Genomic DNA, 24,182 nt, shown 5'->3' with positions numbered 1-24,182 from the left:
TGAAGAACACAGTCCTGATGAAACCTGGAAATCTGTTTCTCACCATTATATCCATGTTGTAGTGAATGTCCTTGTTTATTACAGCATGATGCGACGTACAGCTCTGTAGGAGACACATTCAGACACATATGACTGATGAGAGAAGTATTTAAAAACATGGATACTGGAATAAAAGTTTCACAATAAAGCAACTTTCAGCCTCCTACTTAGGAATTTTATAATCAGGGAGTAATAATTATACTTCTGCTCTTGTTTTATCATCAGGTTTAAATGTTTGTCTCTTTGCTCTATGTTAATCAATTATTAATTATTATTCTGCTGTGTGTAGAACAGTGACTATTATAAATGTAGTACTACAGTACTTATACTGTGCTGGTGCTGTCACTGTTTTGAGGTCAGCCTTCTTTCTGCGTTCAGAGAACATTGAGGAAGTGGCAGCACGAAGACCAGAACCTGTGTGACTGATGGATAAAAATAAACTTCAATTTGTGGCTTTTTTTCTTTAGAAGCAGCAGCGTCTAGTTTCTGTGAAACCATCTTAACAAAGTATGAACACAAAACTGTAATAATAATAATTATTATAAAAATAATTGTATCTTTGCTGTTTTCAGTGGCTTTAAGAGAAACTCAAACTCTTACGATTTTAACAAACACAAACATTTATCTTTTAATCATGTTAAGAAGAAAACAGTGGAGTCCACTAAAAGTAAATGATAAATGTTCTGCACCTATATAGTGCTTTCTACCTAACTGGTACTCAAAGTGCTTTACACTGCGTCTCATTTAACCATTCACACACACACCGATGTCAGAGCTGCTATGCAGCTGATCTGACTCACCGGGGGCAACTTAGGGTTCAGTATCAAGCCCAAGGTGATATGGCAGCCGGGAATCGAACCACCGGTCCTACAATCGGCAGACAACTGCTCTACCTATTGAACCACAGCCACCCGAAAGTCTGGGGGATGTTCTGAGGTGTTGACAAATTTAGGAGAAAGACCCACGTTGACTTCAGAAATTCATTCAGTGCAGGAAGTTTGGTGCAAACTAAACAGGAAGCAGCAGAGTTTCTCTGTAGATGATGAAGGAAAGATGTTTTGAACTGATCAGTCTGAATTAGTCTGTTACACAGTAGGTGTCCACATACTGTTGTTTGTCAGGTCTCAGAGTGAATCAGCTCCACTTCACTTCCTCTGTACTGTCTGTTCTGTTTTGTGGGTCGAGTCTCATCTCGAGCCTGTGAATCAGTGCTGGTGGTCGTGCAGCTTTTTCTGATTGGACTGTGTATCTGAGGGTTTATGCTCAGTATGTGCTCCACTTCATTCATTTCTGATATGTCCAACTGTCAGTACACAAACTGTATCAGACCATCCTTCATGAGACACGTTCAGGCTGTCATGAGCATTTTGACCTGGAGGTGTCGCCGTTTTCTCTGGATCCTCATTGATGCAGAAACGGATAAATGTCGGCTGCAGCTCAGAACACTGAGTGGAACAAACAGTTTGAATTCCTGTCGACATGTTGGGAAACAAAAGAGCTGAAACCTGACTGAACGTCTCTGTGACCAGTCTTCACCGTCTGTTTCTGAGTCAGAGAGAATCATGAAGCAGCAGCAGAACAAACCACAACCACAGATACTTTATTCAGTTTGTTAGTGTCTGATTCAACCTACATGTTTTATTGGACATTTTATTATTTTAAAATATGGTTCATGATTTTTAGTTTGGAACCATTTTAACATTTAGAAAAACATTTCATGCTAAAAGATCTTTTCCTGACCTTTGACCTTTGATTACTTGTTTAAACATGTACCTGCACGTTTGTCCTGGAGTAGTTGGTAGTTTTTACTCAGGTTGTTGAATTTGTTCTGTTCTTTTTCCAAACTGGCCGAAAAATAATAAAACAAAATAGAAATAATAAAATGTTTAGAATTAAAAAGTTTTTTCAAACCTGTTCCGCTCATGACAAGTTCAGATTGCTTTGTCTAAACACTAACAACAGTAATAAAACATTTCTCTCCTGTAATTTGATCCTGCAGCTGCTTCTTTTCAGTCTGTGACTGATAGTAAATGTTCTCCAGGTTGTTGAATCTGGTCTGAAGCTGATCTTTTTCTACTGTGACTGAAATACCTGATGGAAACATGTAAGTAACAGACTAACAACATTAAATCAAACTATATTTACATGGACTTTTTCCCAAATCATAAACGTGCCTCAGTGGTTTTTATCATCTATACTGACTAGTCACCATAGTGCCCTGGTTCTAGTCCTGTCAGTCTGATCCTCTTCCCCCGTTAGTTCCACTAGATGTTATTTCATGTTTTACCACCAGATGTCCCTGGACCTTTTCTTTCCTGGTTCACCTTTTCACCTCTCTCTCCCCTTCTGTTTAATCTGTCCAGCTTCACCACCTGACTCTGCTGCTCCCTGTCACACTCACCTGACATTCAGTCTCATTCGTCCTGTGTCTGTTAACTCCCCTCCAGGAGTAAACTTAAAATAGAACAAAGTCAGTAAAACCTTCTCTGCAGCCTTTTCAGCTGTTGTTTGTTTTGGGTGGTTACTCCCTTCAGTCTTCTCTTTAGCAGGTGAAATGCTCTCTGGGGTTTAAGTCTGGAGATTCACTTGTCCAGTCTAAAACCTTCCAGTTCTTGCCCCTGATCCACTCCCAGAAGGAACCAAGCAGCCGGATGGGACACACCTGGGCAACAAACACACCTGTCAGTCCCATGTTTCAATACTTTTCTATACATGAAAAACTTTAATGTTGACAACAAACTGTATGTATTGTTAACTGAAGCCCCACAGACAGTGTCATGATCCTGGCTCCATTTCTTGTTCCGTGCTTTTATTTTATTCACCTTCCTGTTCCCCATGCTCCACGTCTTCAGCTTCACTTCAGATCAGTTTCTGGAAATCGGACCGTGTACTTTGACCCCTGTGAGCTTTTTCCTGTCCATTTAGCAGTGGTTTCGTGTTGTTACTTTCTAGTTTACACCTTCTGTTATCAACAAGTCTCCCTGTGAAGTCATGTTTCTGACGTGTTTTCCATCATTTTTGGTCCATAAAGCAGTTTATGGTCCAGCACAGCACAGTTACACAACTCTACAAACCACTCAGTCCATCCCCTGACAACTTACTGGGGTGTTGTAACACTTTAGAGACAGCAGATGGTGGTGTTCTGCTCATGTGGCTCCACCAGGGGACTAGTTACAGCCCTGACGCTGTACAGTCTGCTGCATGTGCTGCTCTGTAATAAACGAACCCTTTCAGCAGGACGCTCACTCCTCTCTCGTCTTTATTGATTCTCAGATCCTGCAAAACTTTGTATTGTCACAGTTCACTTTGTTCTATCAGGTGAAAGTGTTTGAGACGTGTTTGTTGTGTTTTTGGGATGTGAGTGTTTGTAGTGGTTATTTTTAATGAGCAGAGAAAAGTGAAAGTCTAGAAACTTATAAACTAATGTTCTATAACAAGAATAGACCTGTTCCAATGTTGTAGCAGTGTGAATGAGCCAGTTGTATGTGTCGTCACCACCGTTTAGCTCCTTCTGTTACATAGACTGAATGAGCCGGTGCCAATGAATGTATTATGGACATTGTTTAAGTGTTAGGGATTAAGGATGTCTCTGTATTCACTGTTTTATATTAGTTATGTTATTTTGGTTACTGTTAAAATCTTAATGTTTGTGAGAAAATCCTGTTTAAGTCAGTTTGACTTATGAAATGATTGATTGATGGATTAAGAGAATTTGAAAATATAAAATCTCAGTAATAAACAAGCACTCACTTCAGCAGCACATCCTTTCCTGTCACTTGCTGCTGGTCCAGATCTGACGCCGGAAACATTCTTACGACTGTATAATTAGAATAAGTTTCACTAACACAGGGATGATCTGTGTGAAACATTTCTCCTCATAACTACATCTTAAAAAAGATTAAAGCAAATGATGAAACTAAATGTACAACATCGTAAACGTGCCGATTTAATCACCCGGAACAATGACGACACTTGACACTGGTGGAGGTTTTTATTTAGCAGCAGCTCCGTCCACTCACACGTTAATACAGTTTCTAAAGCTGCTGTTCAGTCTGTACACACGCTATCAACACAAATAGAGACAAACAACACACACAGTGCTTTAACACAGAAAATATGACGTGTAGCTGGAAGTTAATTATATTTTTCTTTGTAATAGAAAAGTTCAAACCATCATTACTGTCATCAAGAGGATTGAACATGTGACACAGAATGAACAAGGGAACAAATGGGAGATGACTCTGAGGATCATGTAGAACATTTCAGAGTTTAACAAACAGCTTCATCCAACACTACAAACACCTCTCTGTCATCAGGAGAAGCTGGAAATCTATTTCTCACAGATCCAGGCTCTAACATCACCACCGTTATATCTATAATGTTTAAAACTTCCTTGTTGATCACAGGATACAATGTACAGATCTGTAGGAGACGGACTCTCTGTCCAGGATCTGTGGGGGAAATAAAATATTGTTTCATCATTAAATATAAGATGTATTATTATTATTATTATTATTATTATTATTATTATTATTATTATTATTATTATTATTATTATTATTATTATTATTATTATTATTATTCAGCTTGTTCCTTCATATGTTCTTAACTTTCTAAAGAGCAGAGCAGAGGCAGGTCGTCCTTCATGCTGACACTAAGTTAAAGGAACCAAAGTCCCAGTAGTTGGACTCTAAATGTTGAACTGAGTTTTTCTTCTATCAGTTTTTGTTCAGTCTGGTACAAAAAGCAGCTCCCAGTCCATAAACTGAACTGGGACCAGTGTTTGAACAGTGTTTGAATAATAGAAATGTTAAAGATGACTTGTTGTCAACATCATGGTGCAGATGAAGAGAGCTCAGGTTCATTCACAGATTTGTTTTCTAGTTAAATCTGATTCAACATCTGGATGTTGTTCAAATTTGTCACTGTTGTTCATTGAACGTGGTTTTATTGGTTTCTAACTTTAATGGAATGAAATAGAATCAAAAACTGTCTCACGTTTCACTCAGAGAAGAATTATCCACCCATTCCCATTTATATCCTGTAGGTTGTTTTTTGTCCTCCACCGTCCGAAGACCGATCCAGGACTCTTCATTCTGAATCATGTTGGTGACAAATTCCTAAAAGTTCAAAAGACACATTCATCATTTCACCTTTAATATTAGTAACAAGTGATGTAATGATGATAATAAATAATAAAACAAGAAGCTAAAAGAACATTTTATTAAAGTAAAAAGGAGAAATGATCTGAGAGTTAAGATCAATAGAGGAAAATATCACTTTAACTGTTCTCATGACAGAATGAGTCCAAACTCTGTGATGAGGTCTCAGAGCTTCTGTTGGCAGCAGGTCAGAAACAGCAGGAACAGATCACTGGTAGTTCATCAGAGATCACACACACATGAACAAACACACTCACCTGTTCCTCTTTGCTGTTGATCGACACCAGATCTGATCCTCTGTTCTCCTCACAGTCCGCTCTGCTCTGAGACCAGGTTTTCTTCTCAGTGTATTTCTTGTAACAGCTGCATCCAAACTTCGTCCATCCTTCAGAACATTCTTGTGAAATAAGAGTTTTAGAGACAGATTTCATGTTATTCAGTGTCACATTTAAAAGAATTATACTTGTATTGTTTCTTGTTATTCTGAATTACTGCTGTTTTCTTAACGTTTCTCACCTTTGGTTTTGATGTTTAACTTCTTTTCTTCATGTTGTGTCCTGTTGATCGTCGGCTCTTCAGGAAAACAACATTATACGAAACTATAAAACTGTAGAAATAAATCCTGCCGAGTGGATCTGGATCTTTTTCTCACCTGGAGTTTGATCCTTTAGCTGCTTCATATCCATCTGTAACTCACTGTAGCTGTTGTTCAGGTTGTTGAGTCTGGTCTGAAGTTCATCTTTTTCTAGTTCTACTAAAATATCTGATGAAAGAAGAAACAGAGGAAATATATCAAATCATAAGCTTTATTCAGTTTCATTTTCTCTTTCATACTTTTAAACTGGTCTGATGTTCGTTGAGCTGAGTGAGAAGCAGCTGAAATATAAAATAACAATAACAAATGATGACAAGGAGCTTTGTGACATGATACAACTCTGTGTGAAGAGGTTTAATATGGAGAAAAGGAATAAAACTCCTCACATCGTACGATGATCCCAGTCAGAATCAGCAGATACAGCAAAACCAGAGACGCTGTGGAAACTCTGAACCAGCTTCTTCTACCAGCTGAAGGTTTCTTCTCCCTGTTTGGTTCTAAAGAGAGAAATCACACAGAGGATGTAGTTTTGAACTGTGGAGCTGTTTCTCTCCAAGTGAGTTCATCATTATGTTGAGAACACATTTAAAATCCAGTAGAATAAAAGTCTGACTGGAGCCACTAACGTCTTCTGTTCTACAGCAGCGATAACGTGTAAATGTTGTTTAAAACATCAGCTTTTCTGTTTCTATATTCATTGTTTCGTTCTTACCAACTTGTTGTGAGTCGATGTCATCGGCCTGCTCTCTGTCCATCATCTCCATCTTCCCCACAACCACAGATACTTGAACAATTTTTCTGTTGTCTGATCAAAACTATTAAGTAGAATTAGAAGCATCAGATCAATGTCTCGGCTTGAAACCACTTTTCAGTTGAATCTAACCTTCACGGATGTTTTTACACTATGTTGATCAGTTACTATTCTGCTGTGTGTAGAACAGTGAATATTATAAATGTAGTACTATTTATACTGTGCTGGTGCTGTCACAGTTTTGTGGTCAGCCTTCTCTCTGCTTTCAGAGAACAGTGAGGAAGTAGCAGTAAGGTCAGCTCCTATATGTTCATATGACGTGTTGGATAAAAAAAAACTCAGTTTGTGGCTTTCATTTCTTTAGAGGCAGCAGCGTCTAGTTTTTGTGAAACCATCTTAACAAAGTATAAACACAGCACTGTAATAATAAATATAACAATAATAATAATGATATTAATAAAAATAATATTTAAAATAATTAGAAATTGACAGTTTGCAGATACTCGTTTTATTTTTCGGCAACAATATGCATCACTAACACTTCCTTCATATTCAGCCCACAGCTACACCCACGCACAGACAGATAACAGATTATTTTGTCATTGTGTTAAGAAGAAAACAGTGGAGTCCACTAAAAGTCTGGGGGATGTTCTGAGGTGTTGACATATTTAGAAGAAAGACTTCAGAAATTGATTTAGTGCAGGAGGTTTGGTGCAAACTAAATGTTCAACTGTCAATACACAAACTGTATCAGACCATCCGCCTTCATGAGACAACATGTGTTCTTAGCTTCACGTCTGTTCAGGCTGTCATGAGCATTTTGGCCTGGAGGTGTCACTGTTTTTTCTGGATCCTCTGTTCTCTCTGGTCCCAGTTAACTGTTTGATAATCACATCTGGTTCCAGGAAATGTGAAGTGAGAACTGGAACTAACTTCTTCAACAAGTTCTGATGTTTGCAGTCGCTCAGACTCTGAGTGAATCCTGATGATGCTGGTTCATTGATTCTCTGCTTCTTGTCTGTTCTAACACTCGTGTCATCTCACACGTCCCTGATCTCTGCTCACTTCAACAATATCTGAGTAACTCTACTGAACCATCACAGATACTCACAGACACTGACTCTGACTGACACTCTCAGACTCTCACTGACCGCTGTGGATGCCGATGCGAAGCTTCAGTTGCTGGTTTGGTCGATGTTGGATCCTAAAGCTCTTGACTGCGTCCAGCAGGGCCAGAGACATCCGGGCCACCTCCCTGGTGTATAGTTTACCATTCCTGACCGGCAGACCTGACACCACCATGTAGGCGTCACCAATGGTCTCCACCTGAGGGAGAAGGTTTTCAGTTTTTTACTGTTTCAAATCTGAACTTGGTAGTTTTCTCCTACAAACCCCAAACTGCAGGACGTTGCTAGCTTAGCTTAGCACGGTGTCTTTTACCTTGTAAACATCAAAGTTGTCAATGATGGCATCAAAACAGGTGTAAAGGTCTTTCAGCAAGGTCACGACCTGCAGAAAAACGTGATACACACAACTTATTGTTCTGGTTCTGGTCATATGTGGTCTTGACTCCTTCATTGTCTTACTGACGGTGTCACCAGCTGCACCATCAAACCTGCAGAGGATCCAAAACGCAGCAGCACGTCTCATGTTTGATCAGTAAACAGGACACGTTACACCACTGTTCAGATCTCTGCACTGGCTTCATGGAGCTGCTGCATCAGGTTCAGAGTCCTGACTCTTACCTACAGAGTGGTCGACTCGACAGCACCGGTACCTGAACTCCCTCATTCAGGTCTACAATCACTCTCGCTCACTGTGGTCTGAGAGAGAACAACGATGGTGGTCCCCTCACCTCAAAAGATCCCAGGCTAAACTGTTCAGCTCTGTGGTTCCACGATGGTGGAACAACCGACCCACCTCTGTACGCTCAGCAGCTCATTCTTCATTTTTAAAACCCTTCTGATTAATTCATAATAATAATAATAATAATAATAATTATTATTATTATTATTATTTACACCTCATAAAACTGAAACATGTACCAGTGTTCAGTGTTGTTGTAATACTGCTCTCCACCACTGGATGGCGCCCTGTAGTTACAGATCTGTGCTGCACTTCCTGAGTGTAAGTCAAGTCAAATCCTTTATCAACATGTGAGAGGATAAGTACTGTGCAAAGGTTTGGCGTCACATAGAAACAGAATCAGACTGATCAGGAACCCAGTGCAGCCATTAATATGGTTCATGTTCTTTAATGGATTCTCTACACTGACGTCCAGAGGAACATCAGTCCAGTCATATGAAGGCCTGTGCTGATCAGCTCTGTGGGATCTTACAGCACCTCTTCAACCTCAGCCTGAGACAGGAGCGTGTGCCGAAGCTTTGGAAGACATCATGTCGTGCTACTGCTGAGATGTTCGTCTTCAGCTGCTCTAAATGAACTGACCACCTGACAGACAGACCACAGTTTGTACAGGTGAGAGGTTGTGAGTCTGAGCAGGTGATCAGAATCAGGGTGGGTGGTGGAGGAAGAGACAGAGCAGACTCTACTTCTTTAATGTGGGCAACAGGAAGGTCTCTGTTACCAGTCTGTTGTAGGCAGCAGCTTTTTGTTCCTCTTTGCTGTTGATCATCATCACATCTGATCCTCTGTTCTCACAGTCTGTCCTGCGCTGAGACCAGGTTTTATTCTTAGTGGATTTGAAGTAACAGCTGCATCCAAACTTCTTCCATCCTTCAGAACATGACGTGGAAGATAATGACAACAGTGGTACTAGAACAGCTAAGATAAACATGGCAGCACAGGAACAAGCTCTAAGTACAAGATTGATAGAGTTTTCCACACCAGAACCTTTGAGCTCCCAGGCCTCTGGTAGAGGACACGAGCTCCATTTTACAATGTAATTTGTTGGTCTTTGTTCTTTGACAGCAGTGACACTGAATAGGTGACAGTTAACACACAGTCAAGGCAGAGCACAGGATGAGGGAGGAGTCAGACAGGTACCAGTGGTGGATCACACTAAAGTCAGAGTCAGACAGGAAGTGGATCATGACACCAACACTTGACACATCAAACTATTTACACTAAATGAAAGATCACATATTATATATAAGTGTATTTTTCCAACTAACTGATCCTTGATGAAAAGAGTTTTTCTTACATTATGTTCCATCAGTAGATTTCACATGGGTCAAGTTAAGAATTTACACCAATTAGATTTAAAATGATCGGTTTGAGTTTATTCAGTAAAACTAACTGAACAGGTGTTTCTCTCTCCTGATTATAATCTTCTAGCTAAATGTAAGTAGATGCTGACTCTGAGAAAATGAGGATGATACAGGCAGTTCTTTCTGTAGGACTAGATCTGTGTGGAGAAGTGAAAACTGGTCCAGTGGAACCAGAGAAGAGTCAATAATGTCACCATCTGCTGGTTAAATCCTTGATCTTACATCAGTGGGTGAAATAAATCAGAGAAAGATGTAGTGAATGTAAATAAAAGTGTGAACGTGTTACTATTGGTGTAACTGTCATCGCTGCATGATGCATTATGAAACCAGATGACTTTAAAATAGACTCTGCTTCTGATTAAGCAGAATGAAAATCACACTGAATGTTCTGTACGACTGTGATGTAATAGAGCTTTATTTGGGATGGTCACATCATTTTTCACATGAAGACATGAGGCATCGAAACAAGTGCTGCTTTGACACAAATGATTTTCAACTAATAAAACTTGATATCTCAAAGAGCAGGTAAACTTTAATGGTCATGAGATTTCTTAACAGCTACTTAGTGTTATATAGTGTATTATTTGACTGTTTTTTGATTCTTATTACCATAGTAATTACGGTTAATAGGATAGTTATGAATATCAAGTAGTGTTTATGAGAATACCTTAGTTGATGTAACACCTTTAGCAAATAATTAGTAGATGGATGTATTAGTTAAATGTATTTACCTGTAGTTCTTATAACTGCATTAAGTAATAACTTAATTTAATAACAATAATAATCATAATAATAATTATGTGAAACTTACAAGAACCCAGAAAATCACCAACAAGACCAGATTAAGTTCTTAAAATATTTATTACTGACAGAGTCTCTAACGAGGAATCATTAAAGTTCAGAGTGATTCTAAACTGTAAAAAGTCAAATGAGGGGTTTCAATTCAAAGTCAAAAGAAACATTTAAAGCAACATGTTGTAAAATGTGACTGGACAACGAAGTGAAAAGAGACCTAAAGTGGGGGTCCTTAGGCAAAAACTCCTTAGTCCATTTGGATAAAAGCGATAAATGACTAAATGTCTTTGCGTTGATTTAACAAACAGCTTCATCAACACTACAAACACTACTCTCTACTCTCCGTCATCAGATGAAGCTGAAAATCTCTTTCTCACAGATCCAGTGAACAGAAACACGATCATCATAGTGGTTTTTCTTCCATTTTCCTTGTGGATCACATGTTACAGCGTACCACTCTGGGTAAAACTTCAAGTGTTCCTCTGCCCAGGACCTGTGAGACAAATTAAATACATACCTTTTTTATAATGTACTGGAACTCCTTATTTTCACATTTAAACAACTTCACTTTGAATATTTCAGACAATTCCACACAAAAAGATCACTGGTAAATATCTGATCAGACACATTAGACAAGATTAAAGGAACTAAAGTCTCAGTAGTTCTAAATGTTGAGGTTGAAGACACAGAGAGCCGCTCACACATTCAGTAACTTGAACTGTGACCGGTGGTTTGAACACATTTTTTACTGTTACTTAACCTCATCACAGACTGCAGATGAGAACAGCTTAACTCCAGCTTACTTCACTGTTTTGTTGTTTTTTATTCAACATGTACATATTTCCATTTGTAAAACTGACTTGAATAGAAATAAAAACCGTCTCACGTTTCTGTCAGTGGAGATCCGTCCACCCACTCCCATTCCCACTCATTAGGTTTAGATTTTATTCTTGTCTCTAGACCGATCCAGAACTTATCATTCTCATTCAAACTGGAAACAAAATCCTAAATTGGAGAAAAAAGACAATAATTACTATTTTACATTCAGAACTCTTTTTTTTCTGTTCCATGTTAAATTATCTTGTGAGTCTGAAAAATAAATCCATCAGCGTGACATGAACAAACACACTCACCTGTTCCTCTTTGCTGTTAATCGTCACCAGATCTGATCCTCTGCTCTTACAGTCTGTCCTGCCTTCAACCCAAATGTTCTTCTTACTGGATTTAAAGTAACAGCTGTATCCAAACTTCTTCCATCCTTCAGGACACAACTTCCCTTAATGTCAAACAAGAGTTTTATAACTTTATTTATTGTTTGTTATTCAATCTGTAAAAGACTTTTATACAAACACCAACACAAAGTTCAGTAACATCACTTTTAGTTTTGACTTTCACCTTCTGTATTTGTTCCTGTCAAAAAGTATTCTAAAGGTTTATCTACATACATCCTAAGTATGTTTCATGTTAGTGACGTTACATTCACGAATGGTACAAAGGGTCAAAGTCTTAGTTAAGAGCCAGTCCTTTTTACGTTATGCTCTGTAAATTAAAATGTAAAATGCTTTTACGTCGTCTCCTCTCACGTGAACAGTGTAAATTAGCCAGTCACACAAGGTAGAACGTCCAATTAGGATTTGTCCATTAGTGTCAGTGAACACACCATTGACCCCCTCCTCCTTGACTCAACTAGAGAGTGGTGGTCAAGTGTGATGGAGCGATGTTGATGATTCACATCAGCCGAGAGGCAGAAGGGGGGCAGAGCGGCCATGAGGTGCTGCTGCGAAAACCACCCAGCAGACGTGGCTCAGAGCGGTGGTCAGCTCATGCTGAGTCTGTGCTGGCTCACCACCTCCCTCTTCTGTGCCTTGTAAGAGACCGTTCTCAAAGAAGATAACATAGTTCAAAAGAAGCTGTCTTGAATTGTGAGAATGTAGACAAGAATCCACGAGTGTTGAATTAGTCTACAAGTTGAGATTTTTGATTGGGAAATATTTGAGAACTAAGTGGGAACGGGTTAAACTTTGATGGTCCATGTTCAATAGAATGAAAATGGTAAGGTCTGGAATGGAAGTTGGACTAGATGTTAAACTACTGGGCTTTTCTGCCTACATTTATTCTGGCACATATAGTGAATGGGAGTTATTGTGGGGGGTGTTACATTTAGGTTATAATTGTAGTGCAGATGCTTTGTACGTACAATGAAATGGAAATGTTGTGCATGTCCTAAACTGCACTTTATATAACAGTGACACACTCATCATCATTACAACAGCAGCTCATTGGTGTAGTGGTAACATCACCACCTCCCATGTGGGACACAGGGATTCAAATCCCATCTGTGGCCTACCTCCAGTAGGGGTCCGCTCACCCTGCCTACCCTTGTAAGTTGCTTTGGATAAAAGCGTCTACTAAATGAAACCGTAAAAGGACACATAACTGCAGAGTCAAATTCTATAAATTAAATCATTTATCATCGTCATTTCTTACCTTTAATTTGATCCTGCAGCTGCTTTATCTCATTTTCTGACTGATTGTATCTGTTGCTCAGGTTGTTGAAGCTGCTCTGAAGCTGCTCGTTTTCTGTTCTGCCTGAAATATCTGATGGAAACACAACGTTAAGCACAACGATTGTTCCTAAATCAAAGACAGAATTAAGTTTGAGCCATGACTGAACTTCACTGTCAGATACAGAGAGAAACCGACAGCAGCTGAAATATCAGCTAACATCAAGAACCAAGGAGCAGATCAGCAGTTTGAGGTTGTTTGAGTCTGTCACATGTTGGTTTTTCTGCTGGATCACAACACCAGCAATGAACTGACATGTATCCAGGAACTAACTCCTCACCTGATGTTTATATCTCACTCTGATGAAGTCTCATATTGACTCAACCAAACTAAAACCTTTGTCTCTTATATTAATGTTCCAGTTGTTAAACATCTGTACGACTGACACCGTCTGTTTAGAAGTGGTGCTACAGTTCAAATTCAATATACTGGACAGCTACCCCCCCACCCACACTCTACATTCATGAGTCAATGAGAGAGAAGTGAAACATTAAACTCTGAAAATGAAGTGACGATGAGTCCTATATTGTATAATAAGTCTTTAAATCTTTATTTTGTAACACTATTATAAACCAGCTCATGATGAAGTTATATTATATTGATATTATAATATAACTTATTAACTTATATTAATCAGTGTTCAGCTGGTTGATCTTACAGAGTGTGGACAGGACGATGATCCCAGCCGTCATCAGCAGACTCAGCACTCCGAGACACAGAGCAGCTCCTCTCAGAGACGTCCTGTGAGTGTGAGGTCCTACAGACAGAACACAGAGGAGGTTAAGTGAATTAAACAACCTGTTATCATCGTCCCCTGGCTTCCTGTCCTGAGACAGGACTTATTTTGAAATCTTCATGACTTCCTGTCTGATCTTTTCTCACTTCACATTTTATCTTTCTCTCCGTCTCTCAGCACTCCCCACACTCCCACACTCAGTGTCTGCTCCTGTTCTGCAGCCTGATTTACCATTTGAGGTTCTAATGTTTTGTCCTGTGGAGTCCACATTGACTCAAACCTTACAGTTCCCATGATCCTCTGCTGTTATAATGTTTTACTCTCAAGTCTCACAGTAAATGTAGGATCACTGATGAACAAACTAAATTGTGCAGCTGACACTGTCTCTTTGTCAGAGCCTGTTAAGGTGGACTTACCCTAGATTATTCTTTGTGTACAAGCTCCTAGAAACACTAGTATCTGTGTTCTCTGTTTTGTTACTGTATTATACCAGATGGTATTTAGGTTCTCTTAAATGCTCAGTGTAGATGTGAATTTCAAATCTGTTAATCTTCATTTCAGGTGTTATTTCTGGTTCTGGACTTGTTCAAAATGTAAAACTTACTCACAAACTTCATTCCTCACTTACCTCCTTCCTGTGACTGGAAATGAGTCTGATCCCCTCTGTCCTCCTCATTCACATAGATTTCCATGTCCTCTGCTCCTCGATTGCATCTCACCTTTTTTAATGAATCTTGGTTGACGTAAATATCTGAAGACATCTTGTTTTCTGCTGCTAGAATAGTTCAAACACCAACAATGGAGGTTGTAAGAGCCGTGCTATATACAGTATACTGTGCTTAAACAGCTGTGTGTGTGTGGTTTATTAAACATCAAGAAAGTAGCAGGAAGTCGAACTTCCTTTTATTTTTTGTGCATAAAAATAACTTGTAGCTGAGGTTTGTGGTTTGAAGTAAACCTCTAGCACACATAAGGCTGCAGAGGTAGAAAAGAATTCAACTCTGACTCTGACACCTTAAAGTAAAATAGTTGTCAAGAACACAGTCCTGATGAAACCTGGAAATCTGTTTCTCACCATTATATCCATGTTGTAGTGAATGTCCTTGTTTATTACAGCATGATGCGACGTACAGCTCTGTAGGAGACACATTCAGACACATATGACTGATGAGAGAAGTATTTAAAAACATGGATACTGGAATAAAAGTTTCACAATAAAGCAACTTTCAGCCTCCTACTTAGGAATTTTATAATCAGGGAGTAATAATTATACTTCTGCTCTTGTTTTATCATCAGGTTTAAATGTTTGTCTCTTTGCTCTATGTTGATCAATTATTAATTATTATCCTGCTGTGTGTAGAATAGTGACTATTATAAATGTAGTACTACAGTACTTATACTGTGCTGGTGCTGTCACTGTTTTGAGGTCAGCCTTCTCTCTGCGTTCAGAGAACATTGAGGAAGTGGCAGCACGAAGACCAGAACCTGTGTGACTGTTGGATAAAAATAAACTTCAATTTGTGGCTTTTTTTCTTTAGAAGCAGCAGCTTCTAGTTTCTGTTATCTGTTATTGTTATTATTATAAAAATAATTGTATCTTTGCTGTTTTCAGTGGCTTTAAGAGAAACTCAAACTCTTACGATTTTAACAAACACAAACATTTATCTTTTAATCATGTTAAGAAGAAAACAGTGGAGTCCACTAAAAGTAAATGATAAATGTTCGGCACCTATATAGTGCTTTCTACCTAACTGGTACTCAAAGTGCTTTACACTGCGTCTCATTTACCCATTCACACACACAAGCACACACCGATGTCAGAGCTGCTATGCAGCTGATCTGACTCACCGGGGGAAACTTAGGGTTCAGTATCTAGCCCAAGGTGATATGGCAGCCGGGAATCGAACCACCGGTCCTACAATCGGCAGACAACTGCTCTACCTATTGAACCACAGCCACCCGAAAGTCTGGGGGATGTTCTGAGGTGTTGACAAATTTCAGAGAAAGACCCACGTTGACTTCAGAAATTCATTCAGTGCAGGAAGTTTGGTGCAAACTAAACAGGAAGCAGCAGAGTTTCTCTGTAGATGATGAAGGAAAGATGTTTTGAACTGATCAGTCTGAATTAGTCTGTTACACAGTAGGTGTCCACATACTGTTGTTTGTCAGGTCTCAGAGTGAATCAGCTCCACTTCACTTCCTCTGTACTGTCTGTTCTGTTTTGTGGGTCGAGTCTCATCTCGAGCCTGTGAATCAGTGCTGGTAGTCGTGCAGCTTTTTCTGATTGGACTGTGTATCTGAGGGTTTATGGTCAGTATGTGCTCCACTTCATTCATTTCTGATATGTTCAACTGTCAGTACACAAACTGTATCAGACCATCCTTCATGAGACATGTTCAGGCTGTCATGAGCATTTTGACCTGGAGGTGTCGCCGTTTTCTCTGGATCCTCATTGATGCAGAAACGGATAAATGTCGGCTGCAGCTCAGAACACTGAGTGGAACAAACAGTTTGAATTCCTGTCGACATGTTGGGAAACAAAAGAGCTGAAACCTGACTGAACGTCTCTGTGACCAGTCTTCACCGTCTGTTTCTGAGTCAGAGAGAATCATGAAGCAGCAGCAGAACAAACCACAACCACAGATACTTTATTCAGTATGTTAGTGTCTGATTCAACCTACATGTTTTATTGGACATTTTATTATTTTAAAATATGGTTCATGATTTTTAGTTTGGAACCATTTTAACATTTAGAAAAACATTTCATGTTAAAAGATCTCTTCCTGACCTTTGACCTTTGATTACTTGTTTAAACATGTACCTGAACGTTTGTCCTGGAGTAGTTGGTAGTTTTTACTCAGGTTGTTGAATTTGTTCTGTTCTTTTTCCAAACTGGCTGAAATGTAATAAAACAAAATAGAAATAATAAAATGTTTATAATTAAAAAGTTTTTTCAAACCTGTTCCGCTCATGACAAGTTCAGATTGCTTTGTCTAAACACTAACAACAGTAATAAAACATTTCTCTCCTGTAATTTGATCCTGCAGCTGCTTCTTTTCAGTCTGTGACTGATGGTAAATGTTCTCCAGGTTGTTGAATCTGGTCTGAAGCTGATCTTTTTCTACTGTGACTGAAATACCTGATGGAAACATGTAAGTAACAGACTAACAACATTAAATCAAACTATATTTACATGGACTTTTCCCCAAATCATAAACGTGCCTCAGTGGTTTTTATCATCTATACTGACTAGTCACCATAGTGCCCTGGTTCTAGTCCTGTCAGTCTGATCCTCTTCCCCCGTTAGTTCCACTAGATGTTATTTCATGTTTTACCACCAGATGTCCCTGGACCTTTTCTTTCCTGGTTCACCTTTTCACCTGTCTCTCCCCTTCTGTTTAATCTGTCCAGCTTCACCACCTGACTCTGCTGCTCCCTGTCACACTCACCTGACATTCAGTCTCATTAGTCCTGTGTCTGTTAACTCCCCTCCAGGAGTAAACTTAAAATAGAACAAAGTCAGTAAAACTTTCTCTGCAGCCTTTTCAGCTGTTGTTTGTTTTGGGTGGTTACTCTCTTCAGTCTTCTCTTTAGCAGGTGAAATGCTCTCTGGGTTTTAGGTCTGGAGATTCACTTGTCCAGTCTAAAACCTTCCAGTTCTTGCCCCTGATCCACTCCCAGAAGGAACCAAGCAGCCGGATGGGACACACCTGGGCAACAAACACACCTGTCAGTCCCATGTTTCAATACTTTTCTATACATGAAAACTTTAATGTTGACAACAAACTGTATGTATTGTTAACTGAAGCCCCACAGACAGTGTCATGATCCTGGCTCCATTTCTTGTTCCGTGCTTTTATTTTATTCACCTTCCTGTTCCCCATGCTCCACGTCTTCAGCTTCACTTCAGATCAGTTTCTGGAAATCGGACCGTGTACTTTGACCCCTGTGAGCTTTTTCCTGTCCATTTAGCAGTGGTTTTGTGTTGTTACTTTCTAGTTTACACCTTCTGTTATCAACAAGTCTCCCTGTGAAGTCATGTTTCTGACGTGTTTTCCATCATTTTTGGTCCATAAAGCAGTTTATGGTCCAGCAGAGCACAGTTACACAACTCTACAAACCACTCTGTCCATCCCCTGACAACTTACTGGGGTGTTGTAACACTTTAGAGACAGCAGATGGTGGTGTTCTGCTCATGTGGCTCCACCAGGGGACTAGTTACAGCCCTGACGCTGTACAGTCTGCTGCATGTGCTGCTCTGTAATAAACGAACCCTTTCAGCAGGACGCTCACTCCTCTCTCGTCTTTATTGATTCTCAGATCCTGCAAAACTTTGTATTGTCACAGTTCATTATGTTCTATCTGGTGAAAGTGTTTGAGACGTGTTTGTTGTGTTTTTGAGATGTGAGTGTTTGTAGTGGTTATTTTTAATGAGCAGAGAAAAGTGAAAGTCTAGAAACTTATAAACTAATGTTCTATAACAAGAATAGACCTGTTCCAATGTTGTAGCAGTGTGAATGAGCCAGTTGTATGTGTCGTCACCACCGTTTAGCTCCTTCTGTTACATAGACTGAATGAGCCGGTGCCAATGAATGTATTATGGACATTGTTTAAGTGTTAGGGATTAAGGATGTCTCTGTATTCACTGTTTTATATTAGTTATGTTATTTTGGTTACTGATAAAATCTTAATGTTTGTGAGAAAATCCTGTTTAAGTCAGTTTGACTTATGAAATGATTGATTGATGGATTAAGAGAATTTGATCATATAAAATCTCAGTAATAAACAAGCACTCACTTCAGCAGCACATCCTTGTCTTTCTCCACTGATCCACAGACTTTCTGGCCTGTGTGTCACTTGCTGCGGTGTGAAACATTTCTCCTCATAACTACAGTTTGAGTCCTTGTTTGATGTGTATTGACCATCACCTCATATTAAAGTTTGAGACACAGCTTAAGAAAAACATGCAAAGCAAACAATGAAACTAAATTCACAACATTGTAAACGTGCCGATTTAATCACCCGGAACAATGACGACACTTGACACTGGTGGAGGTTTTTATTTAGCAGCAGCTCCGTCCACTCACACGTTAATACAGTTTCTAAAGCTGCTGTTCAGTCTGTACACACGCTATCAACACAAATAGAAACAAACAACACACACGGTGCTTTAACACAGAAAATATGACGTGTAGCTGGAAGTTAATTATATTTTTCTTTGTAATAGAAAAGTTCAAACCATCATTACTGTCATCAAGAGGATTGAACATGTGACACAGAACGAACAAGGGAACAAATGGGAGATGACTCTGAGGATCATGTAGAACATTTCAGAGTTTAACAAACAGCTTCATCCAACACTACAAACACCTCTCTGTCATCAGGAGAAGCTGGAAATCTATTTCTCACAGATCCAGGTTCTGACTTCACCACCTTTAGGACTATATCTATAATATTTAAAACTTCCTCGTTGATCACAACATGATGCGACGTACAGATCTGTAGGAGACGGACTCTCTGTCCAGGATCTGTGAGGAAAATAAAATATTGTTTCATCATTAAATATAAGATGTATTATTATTATTATTATTATTATTATTATTATTATTATTATTATTATTATTATTATTATTATTATTATTATTATTCAGCTTGTTCCTTCATGTGTTCTTAACTTTCTAAAGAGCAGAGCAGAGGCAGGTCGTCCTTCATGCTGACACTAAGTTAAAGGAACCAAAGTCCCAGTAGTTGGACTCTAAATGTTGAACTGAGTTTTTCTTCCATCAGTTTTTGTTCAGTCTGGTACAAAAAGCAGCTCCCAGTCCATAAACTGAACTGGGACCAGTGTTTGAACAGTGTTTGAATAATAGAAATGTTAAAGATGACTTGTTGTCAACATCATGGTGCAGATGAAGAGAGCTCAGGTTCATTCACAGATTTGTTTTCTAGTTAAATCTGATTCAACATCTGGATGTTGTTCAAATTTGTCACTGTTGTTTATTGAACGTGGTTTTATTGGTTTCTAACTTTAATGGAATGAAATAGAATCAAAAACTGTCTCACGTTTCACTCAGAGATGAATTATCCACCCATTCCCATTTATATCCTGTAGATTGTTTTTTGTCCTCCACCGTCCGAAGACCGATCCAGGACTCTTCATTCTGAATCATGTTGGTGACAAATTCCTAAAAGTTCAAAAGACACATTCATCATTTCACCTTTAATATTAGTAACAAGTGATGTAATGATGATAATAAATAATAAAACAAGAAGCTAAAAGAACATTTTATTAAAGTAAAAAGGAGAAATGATCTGAGAGTTAAGATCAATAGAGGAAAATATCACTTTAACTGTTCTCATGACAGAATGAGTCCAAACTCTGTGATGAGGTCTCAGAGCTTCTGTTGGCAGCAGGTCAGAAACAGCAGGAACAGATCACTGGTAGTTCATCAGAGATCACACACACATGAACAAACACACTCACCTGTTCCTCTTTGCTGTTGATCATCACCAGATCTGATCTGTTCTCGTTACAGTCTTTCCTGCTCTGGGTCCAGGTTTTCTTCTCAGTGTATTTTCTGTAACAGCTGCATCCAAACTTCGTCCATCCTTCAGAACATTCTTGTGAAATAAGAGTTTTAGAGACAGATTACATGTTATTCAGTGTCACATTTACAACAGTTATACTTGTATTGTTTCTTGTTAGTCAATGTCGGACTCCGTAGTTTTCTCTGGACCCCTTCCCAATCTGACCAGTGACGACATGTTTAGCCGCATGACGTCATTTAACCGCTGGCTGTCTAAGTGGTGTCCCGCTAACAACGTGGGCTACATAGACAATTGGAAAAAGTTCTGGAGAAAACCTGGGCTGATTAGAAGAGACGGCATCCATCCCACTTTAGATGGTGCGTCTCAACTCTCTAGAAATATGACAGAGTTTATTAGACGACCTAAACCCTGACATGTCAGAGTGGAGCCCAGGACGCAGAGACGCAGTCTTACACACCTCTCTGCAGCTTCCTTACAGCCGTCACCCCCCCAAAACTACCATAACCTCATAGAGACAGTGTCTGCTCCCTGACTACCTTAATTATTTATATCAAGAACCAACAAGAGGAGTGATTCATAAAAACCTAATAAAAATAAAGACGACTCCTCTCTTAGAACAAAATAACAAGAAAACAATCAAAACTTTTAAACTGTTAAATATCAGATCTCTCTCGTCTAAATCCCTGTTAGTAAATGATTTGATAACTGACCATCAAATAGACTTATTCTGTCTTACTGAAACCTGGCTGCAGCAGGATGCATACGTCTCTCTGAATGAGTCGACCCCCTCAAGTCATGTTAATTATCATGTTCCTAGAAGCACAGGTCGGGGTGGAGGAGTAGCAGCAATCTTCCATTCAAGTTTGTTAATCAACCCCAGACCTAAACATAGGTTTAATTCATCTGAGAGCCTCACTCTTAGCCTCTCTGATCCTAACTGGAAAAATCAAAAACCAGTCCTGTTTGTTATTGTGTACCGTCCTCCTGTCCCTTACTCTGAGTTTTAACTGAATTCTCAGAGTTTCTATCTGATTTAGTTCTTAGTGCAGATAAAGTCATTATAGTGGGTGACTTCAATATTCATGTAGATGTTGATGATAACTGCCTCAACACTGACTTTAATTCACTATTAGACTCTAAATGGAAATAAACCCACTCACCGTTTTAACCACACCCTTGATCTTATTCTGACATACGGTGTGGAAGTTGATCAGTTAATAGTTTTTCCCCAAAACCCTCTTTTATCTGACCATTTTTAATAACATTTGAATTTACACTATCAAACTTTACTAAACCTATAAGATTCACTACAGTAGATGTTTATGTGAAAATGCTGTTGACAAATTTAGCAGCACAGCAAAGTCAGCTATGGAGTTCCACAGGGATCTGTGCTTGGACCGATTCTTTTCACTTTATATATGTCCCCCTTAGGCAATACTTTCAGGAAATACTCTATAAATTTCCATTGTTATGCAGATGATACCCAGCTATACTTATCTATGAAACCAGGAGAAACTAATCAATTAGTCAAACTTCAAACTGCTTAAAAGACATAAAGGCCTGGATGTCCTCCAATTTCCTTCTCCTACATTCAGACAAGACAAAGGTTATTTAGTTTGGATCCAGAATTGAATTTAAAATTCTTCTCCTCACTTATAAATCCCTTAATAATCAGGTTCCATCTTATCTCAGAGAACTCATAGTTCCATATCTTCCAAGCAGAACTCTCCGTTCTCAGACTGCAGGTTTACCTGTGGTTCCTAGAGTTTCCAAATCTAGAATGGGAGGCAGAGCCTTTAGCTACCAAGCCCCTCTCCTGTGGAACCAGCTCCCAGTTCAGGTTCGGGAGGCAGACACCCTCTCTACATTTAAGACTAGACTTAAAACTTTCCTTTTTTATAATCTTATAGTTATGGTAAATGGTCTGCACTTATATAGCGCTTTTCTACCTAGTTGGTACTCAAAGCGCTTTACACTGCTTCTCATTCACCCATTCACACACACAAGCACACACCGATGGCAGAGCTGCTATGCAGCTGACCTGACTCACCGGGGGCAACTAGGGGTTCAGTATCTTGCCCAAGGACACTTTGGCATGTGACGTGGCAGCCGGGAATTGAACCACCAATCCTGTGATTGGCAGTCAACTGCTCTACCTATTGAGCCACAGTCACCCCAACCGGTCGAGGCAGATGGCCGTCCACTGTGAGCCTGGTTCTGCTGGAGGTTTCTTCCTCTAAAGGGAGTTTTTCCTCTCCACTGTTGCCTAAAGCTTGCTCAAATGGGATTGTTGGGTTTTCTGTATAATTTTTTTGTATAATTATTCTCTGTAAGCTCTTAAACCTTAAACACTGTAAAGTGCCTTGAGAGAACTTCTGTTGTGAATCGGTGCTATACAAATCAAATAAAACTGAATTGAATTTAATTATTCTGAATTACTGCTGTTTTCTTAATGTTTCTCACCTTTGGTTTTGATGTTTAACTTCTTTTCTTCATGTTGTGTCCTGTTGATCGTCGGCTCTTCAGGAAAACAACATTATACGAAACTATAAAACCTTGGTAATACATCCTGCCGAGTGGATCTGGATCTTTTTCTCACCTGGAGTTTGATCCTTCAGCTGCTTCATATCCGTCTGTAACTCACCGTAGCTGTTGTTCAGATTGTTGAATCTGTTTTGCAGCTGCTCTTTTTCTGCTGTGACGAAAACATCTGATGGAAACACAACAGGACTTAAACCTCAAACCATTAAATGATCAGCTGGTACATTACTATAATGTTGTTGCAGTGTTTGTTATGTTTTGAAGTTAATATGCTGCAGTTTTCTTCCTGTGCAGCACTGAAAGTTATCCAGTCCAGTCATAAACCAAACTAGTGGATATAACCTGTACAACATGTAACTCTGCCTGAGACCTTTTAGCTCTCACCAATGTGTAAAAGCCAGTTGTGTCCTACGTTCTGTAGCTGGTAGCAACATTTGGTAGAACAGTGTCATCAGTGCTCTTCATAGACAGATAATAGTCCTTCAGTCTGTCTAACAGTTTGTCCATTTGTCAGATACATGCATCATGTGAACTAGTTTAGTCTTTGCTGCTGAGTTTGATCTTACAGAGTGTGAACAGGATGATGATCCCAGCCGTCATCAGCAGACACAGCACTCCGAGACACAGAGCAGCTCCTCTGAAAGACTTTGAACTTGGTCTTTGGACTGGAAGCTGATGGTTGGTGTGTGGCCCTACAGAGACAAAAACACAGCAGCTGATGGAAGCAACATGGCTTTCGTAGGTATTACCCATCATTCTTGTTCTTATCATAACATTTTGCCTGATTTAAAGACAAAGACGGGCGAGCGTTGCTCATTTGTCAGAATTCTTCACTTACCTCCTTCCCGTACTTGAACGTCATCAAGATATTCTGCATTGTCGTAGATGTGTTCTTCAGTTTCCCTCTTTTCTCCATTGTTCTTCACCCTTCTGTTGAATCTAACCTTCTTCTCTGATGACATAGTGTTTCACTATGTTGATCTCTTACTATTGTGCTCTGTGCTCTAGAACAGTGAATATTATACATGTAGTTCTATTTATACTGTGCTGGTGCTGTCACAGTTTTGTGGTCAGCTCCTATATGTTGATATGACTGTGTTGGATAAATATAAAACTCAGTTTGCGGCTTTCATTTCTTTAGAGGCAGCAGCGTCTAGTTTCTATGAAACCATCTTGACAATTATAAACACAGCACTATAATAATAATAATGATAAAAAA

The 24,182-nt window shown here is 39.2% G+C and overlaps 2 protein-coding genes across 3 annotated transcripts; both read right to left on the bottom strand.

The window, feature by feature from the left end:
* Nucleotides 1-4,028: 4,028 nt before the first annotated feature.
* On the bottom strand, nt 4,029-23,929 carry LOC113155238 (snaclec coagulation factor IX-binding protein subunit A-like). Of its 2 annotated transcripts, XM_026349849.1 has the most exons (8): nt 23,802-23,929; nt 23,530-23,655; nt 23,022-23,132; nt 22,886-22,942; nt 20,358-20,494; nt 19,937-20,058; nt 19,328-19,401; nt 4,029-4,419 (listed from the first exon to the last, which is right to left on the bottom strand). In XM_026349849.1, the coding sequence occupies exons 1-8, from the start codon at nt 23,923-23,925 to the stop codon at nt 4,370-4,372; spliced, it is 801 nt and encodes a 266-aa protein (XP_026205634.1). In that variant the 5' UTR covers nt 23,926-23,929; the 3' UTR covers nt 4,029-4,369. The 2 variants fall into 2 exon arrangements, with proteins under 2 accessions (XP_026205634.1, XP_026205635.1); XM_026349850.1 differs by lacking the exons at nt 19,328-19,401; nt 19,937-20,058; nt 20,358-20,494; ... (2 more) ...; nt 23,530-23,655; nt 23,802-23,929 and adding exons at nt 5,038-5,159; nt 5,459-5,598; nt 5,718-5,774; ... (1 more) ...; nt 6,183-6,293; nt 6,509-6,642 and having other exon boundaries at nt 4,029-4,490.
* LOC113155245 (CD209 antigen-like protein E) lies at nt 10,651-14,706 on the bottom strand. Its single transcript, XM_026349861.1, has 6 exons — nt 14,502-14,706; nt 13,796-13,894; nt 13,060-13,170; nt 11,706-11,848; nt 11,459-11,577; nt 10,651-11,065 (listed from the first exon to the last, which is right to left on the bottom strand). Exons 1-6 carry the CDS (start codon nt 14,632-14,634, stop codon nt 10,921-10,923), a joined length of 750 nt encoding a protein of 249 aa, XP_026205646.1. The 5' UTR covers nt 14,635-14,706; the 3' UTR covers nt 10,651-10,920.
* Nucleotides 23,930-24,182: the final 253 nt, after the last annotated feature.

Source organism: Anabas testudineus, chromosome 11 (assembly GCF_900324465.2).
Source record: "Anabas testudineus chromosome 11, fAnaTes1.2, whole genome shotgun sequence".
NCBI classification, from domain to species: domain Eukaryota; kingdom Metazoa; phylum Chordata; class Actinopteri; order Anabantiformes; family Anabantidae; genus Anabas; species Anabas testudineus.
This window is presented reverse-complemented; position numbering and strand designations above follow the sequence as displayed.